The sequence below is a fragment of the Perkinsus marinus genome (assembly GCF_000006405.1).
Source record: "Perkinsus marinus ATCC 50983 genomic scaffold scf_1104296958444, whole genome shotgun sequence".
Lineage (NCBI taxonomy): Eukaryota > Perkinsozoa > Perkinsida > Perkinsidae > Perkinsus > Perkinsus marinus.
In genome coordinates this window covers 24,136-28,780 of record NW_003206792.1, presented here as the reverse complement: position 1 = coordinate 28,780, position 4,645 = coordinate 24,136, and the positions used below count along the sequence as shown (strand labels likewise).

Sequence of the window (4,645 nt, the reverse complement as noted above, 5' to 3'; positions counted from 1 at the left end):
GTACTGATAGCATCAGCTCGACAGGTTTAGAGAAGAGGCCTACCTGTCCATTTCTGGATGTGTGCCCTATAGGCATCCCATGGGAGGGGCTCACCGGTAACGACCTCTCCACATCGAATGCAATGGAGGGAGTCGAGGAGGTCTGCGAGGGCACTGCACAGCGTAGAGGGGCAGAGGACCTACCTAGGTTGGAGGATGAGGGGTCAGTGGTGACTGCACTATGCAGAGGGACCACGCATATGGGGGACGACGGTTCACTATCGGGCTCAGGCATATATAGCAAATCACTACGACGAGTTTCCTGTGGTGAAAGGGGTTGACCACCGTAGTAACGGAAGACAGCATTGCTAGGGAGGAATAACCGGGCCAGTGGTCCATGGGTACGTTGTGTAAGCAGCCACCGTCCTAACCATAGAGCTCAGCTGCCCACTCGTGGGAGGAGAACCCAAAGCAATGACTATGGTTGGGCCTCGCTGGGACTCCACGAGGGTAGACGATGCGCACACCTACTCTTCGCATGAGCAACAACACCATCCTACTCGACGACTATGTCGAGTGAATGTGGCCTTGGTGAGGACTGCACTGATCGGCTCCAATGTGACGAAGACTACTTCCCTCCCAGAGGGGTCCGGTACAGTCTCACTAACACTCAAAGACTCTCTCTATCGAGTTGCATCTACTCAGTTCATCCAATGGCACCACCACCAGCTAGCGATCAAGATTCCAGTGAACACAACTTTCGAGCGGCGAGTGGTTGTGGGCGCGCGCTAAATACATTCCCCCAGCGGCGCCACCGTTGCCTCATCGTCGTAGTAGGAGTTGATGCCTATACGTTTCTGAGTCTCTGTTGTTACATTATGGACGCTCTTTCCCCATCCGGGGTCGACCCTGCCCAGACTACTGAGGCTGATAATTCTACCATTGACACGGGGAAGGATTCGGCCACCAGCTCGGGTGGTGGTCGCAAAACAGTTCAGATTGAGGGAGGCCCTTCACTGGGGACTGTCACTACTGTGGTGACCGCGGCTAGTAGGGCGAGTCGTAGATCTGTGAAGCCCGTGACACCAGTGTTAAAGCGAAGGAATTCGGGGGTTCAGGGGGAGGCCCCTAAGGTTAATGTAGCGATGAAGGGGACGGTCACACAACAGCTGCCTGTAGAAGTGGTAGGCCATCGTAAACAAACAGGAGGGCGACCGGAGTCGAAGACTGAATCTGAGGTGGGTATCTTAGGTTGCACCGAACAAGATACAAAATAGGTCCGGTTGAGGCACATTGTCTCTTCTTAGGGTAATCTGTCCGCCCCCAAGTCCAGTACATCCTATTCCGTCGAATCCAGTGCCAAACGCCTCATCGAGGGCTCAGGTATGATGAACTCTGGTAAGCTCACTCGACAGTCTACCATACCCATGAGGCCCAACGGCCCCCAGTAGGCCCCCCATGCACGCATGTACAAAATCATTTACACTGCACTCCTCTGCTGAGTCCCATCCTAGGTTGTGTTATCAACTCCTACCCCATATCGCAGCTATTACTACCATAACTCGTATCAATGCTCTTCCTCACTCTATCGGCCATTACCTCTATAGTGACAACGGCATTCGACGGCTCCTTTGGGGGCTCTCAGGTTATTCAGGACAACGGTGACTCTTTCCTCACTGTCACCGTGAAGGTAGTCGTGATGACCATGACCCAGCGGGAGTGGTGGGGCCTCAGGTTGGGGATAAGGTCATTAAAGTGATCCCCGACAGTGGCTCGTTCGACCTCTATCTCATTGACCAAGGGGCATGCTCAGAAGGCCTGGGGCTGTGCCGTATGGCATACAACTCCAAAGAGTAGGAACGCCCAGTTGAGGGGTTGGTAGAGCCCCGACGGGACTCAGGTCTGGCACCCATAAGTTCCCTGATGGGGATGTTATTAAAGACGTGGTCTTCGGTAGTGGCACGGCTAGGTGTCGGCTGGGCTTCGACAAAGCGGAACTGGTACTAGTAGTAGTAGTAGTAGTAGTAGTAGTAGTAGTAGTAGTAGTAGTAGTAGTGGTAGTAGTACTAGTAGTACTAGTAGTACTAGTAGTAGTAGTAGTAGTAGTAGTAGTAGTAGTAGTAGTAGTAGTAGTAGTAGTAGGCACACACGGTGTCGGAACAGGTTAATGAAGATGACGAAGTGAACGCAACGGCACACTCTAAGGGCTCGCCTATGGAGGCCCCTTACGATGCTTCCTTTGTCGGTAGGGGGTCACCTAAAGTCCTCTTCCCCCTATGGCAGATCTTTGCCCTCGATGAGGGTCTCCTTAGGATGTACTACTATTGCAAACTCCTAAGCTGAGTAATGTGCCTCCTTCCTTTCAGTTGGGGTGATGGTAAGGGCTTCCAGGGTATACTGGGTATGGGGTATAAGGCTGGGGAGGACGTCAGCCCTGACGAGGTAGTAGGGCTCCTCTACCATGTCTAGTGGTGGCCGCCTTAAGTAGCCCCATAGTACCTTGCTCGATGTAGGATCTTACTGTTGTCATCATTATCGTTGTAGGCTCTAAAGCAGTTGAATGCTACAGAGGGCGTATCAGCCGTCACTGGTGTCTCCACCCTAGCCCCAGGGGAGGGCGCTTCGGAATTGTTCACGGACAAGTTCGCCATATGCCTCCCTAGAGGGTCTCGGGTAGGCGGCCACCTAGTTGTCGCTGGCCCCATGCTCCGGTACAGGCTAAGAAGTTGGTCCTGCCTGAGCTGGTGGCCTCTCGTGGTCTTCGTAGTACTTCTAAGGCCGTCTCCTTGTCGACTGATCACCCTACCAAGTTCGAGGACCTCACTACTGATGATAAGGGTAGTAGGGTAGTGGTCCTTGGGGGCCTATGAGGAAGTGGTGTCAGGCATGCTATGGTGGGGGGCCTCCATCCCCCGCAGTCGGAAGTTCCCGATCAATACCCCAGTCATTGGTGTAAGGCATTGGACCATCGGCATCAAGAGCGTCCAGGTAGGCCCCCCCCTTCCTTATGGAGCTGGTCGGATAGTCCTTGCCTCTAGGTAGTGGACTCTACCAAGGGAGGCGGCGGCAAGGTCCTGACCTCCTTCTGTGACCAGTCGCCCTGTGCGGCCCTAGTCGATAGTGGTATGATGCCTCCTCGTCCGTGTTGGAGGAGACGAAGTCGCCCTCCCCTCAGGGACATCCCTCTTCGCGTTACCGGTGCCCAGGGTGAAGGAGATCTTCAGGAGCCTCGGGGACCTCAAGTTGGACTGCTCTAATGTACAAGACCTCCCTGATATACAGTAGGGGTGACCATGCTGGCCGAGGGGTAATTTCGTGGCGCGTGACGCTGTAGGATCGCTCTTGGGGACTCGAAGGAGCCGTTGGTGATCACACCCGAGTCGTACGTGATGAAGATCCAAGCCCACGACTTGTCCCTATACGAGTCATTCGGCCAGAGTCTGATGCTGGCCGGCGACCTCCAGCGTATCAAGAGCTCTGCTAACCCCAACGTCACCCTATGTAGTCCGAAAGGGACAGAGGCCCTCACTGAACTCTTTGTGTAGGCCTGCCAGCGTTTATGGCCTCCCCCGTGTCCCAAGGGACCGTGAAGGACTTCCCATCGTACCTTCAGACGGAAGACCATCTGACGGAGATGATGGTACTGGTGCCGGCAGTGCAGATGGTGATGGTCGTGGGATCAGATACTGGGCATTCCTATATTCAGAGAGTACACTGTGCTGTTCGACAGGCAGTCTAGTGCTATCGCCTTCGACAGGTGTGTCTCCACTACTCTCACTATCACCGTGCAGTGTTTTGGTTAGGAACCCCGACGATGGAAGTGGGTGCAGTAGTAGTACGACTGCAGGCCAGAGCTCCCTCATCCACCAGGGCCATGTTAGAAGTCGTAGTAGGAGGCCCCTCGCTGTAGTAAGGTGCACTGAGGGTAGGGCTAGTTGTGCTTTGGCAGATACGAAGCATGCCTGCTCCGGAGAACCTGATATTCCCCTCGGGTTTGGATTCCCTCCGTAGGGTCGCCCCTCCGTCCAGTGGGGCTGTCATTGGCTCGGAAAGGATGCTCTAACATGGGTGTTGGCCTGATGGTGTTGATCTATGCGCTCCTTGTTGAGTTAGTAGCGGCTGGGTTCAATTCCGAGCCCTATCGTATTCCCCCCTAGGGTTGTCGAGATTCATAACTCTTTCTCCTGCATATAGTCGCCCTGTGGTCGAGGATATCCCCTTTATTGCGTCGTAAGGTGTCAGCATCCCTCTCCCCCATGTCCCTCTTCCCCTCTGATACGGATGGCGAAGTGAAGCATTTGAAAGGGGCGACCTTGGACGAGGTAAGGGTGAGGCCCTCTCACTGTCGAGGGGCCTTCATCAGGTCGTCACGGCCAGGGAGTGCGTTATATTCTCGACACCAGCTTGTGGATGGTGTATTAAGGCCAAGAGGTTCCTCACAGAAGAGCTCATGGTCCCCTGCAGTTACTATAGTCTTCATGAGTAATAAGCATTCATCACTTGGGTGGAAATCGTCGTCCTATTTCGACAGCTCTCCCGTACTAGCAAGAGAGCTCATCAACAGAACGGGTATGAGGACAGTACCAAACATATATATCCGAGGGCGACATGTGGGTGGTTATGATGAGCTGCAGAGGATGTAGGAGGGCGAGAGGGAAGACTACCG

The 4,645-nt window shown here is 54.1% G+C and overlaps 4 protein-coding genes across 4 annotated transcripts; 3 read left to right on the top strand and 1 right to left on the bottom strand.

Moving 5' to 3' along the window:
- Positions 1–857: 857 nt before the first annotated feature.
- Pmar_PMAR008295 (hypothetical protein) lies at positions 858–1,430 on the top strand (the record flags this gene model as incomplete). Its single annotated transcript, XM_002774301.1, has 2 exons — positions 858–1,217; positions 1,287–1,430. 2 exons carry the CDS (start codon positions 858–860, stop codon positions 1,428–1,430), a joined length of 504 nt encoding a protein of 167 aa, XP_002774347.1.
- A 119-nt stretch (positions 1,431–1,549) lies between these two features.
- On the top strand, positions 1,550–4,042 carry Pmar_PMAR008294 (conserved hypothetical protein; the record flags this gene model as incomplete). Its single annotated transcript, XM_002774300.1, has 15 exons — positions 1,550–1,669; positions 1,714–1,832; positions 1,880–1,979; positions 2,143–2,294; positions 2,346–2,421; positions 2,524–2,652; positions 2,697–2,817; positions 2,864–2,967; positions 3,018–3,102; positions 3,155–3,260; positions 3,314–3,480; positions 3,525–3,619; positions 3,663–3,736; positions 3,783–3,885; positions 3,929–4,042. The coding sequence occupies 15 exons, from the start codon at positions 1,550–1,552 to the stop codon at positions 4,040–4,042; spliced, it is 1,665 nt and encodes a 554-aa protein (XP_002774346.1).
- A 193-nt stretch (positions 4,043–4,235) lies between these two features.
- Pmar_PMAR008293 (hypothetical protein) lies at positions 4,236–4,465 on the top strand (the record flags this gene model as incomplete). The annotated part of the gene is made up of 2 exons (XM_002774299.1): positions 4,236–4,301; positions 4,343–4,465. 2 exons carry the CDS (start codon positions 4,236–4,238, stop codon positions 4,463–4,465), a joined length of 189 nt encoding a protein of 62 aa, XP_002774345.1.
- A 55-nt stretch (positions 4,466–4,520) lies between these two features.
- On the bottom strand, positions 4,521–4,645 carry Pmar_PMAR008292 (hypothetical protein; the record flags this gene model as incomplete). The annotated part of the gene is made up of 1 exon (XM_002774298.1): positions 4,521–4,645. A coding segment is annotated over one exon (125 nt), but the record flags the coding sequence as incomplete, so codon positions are not given.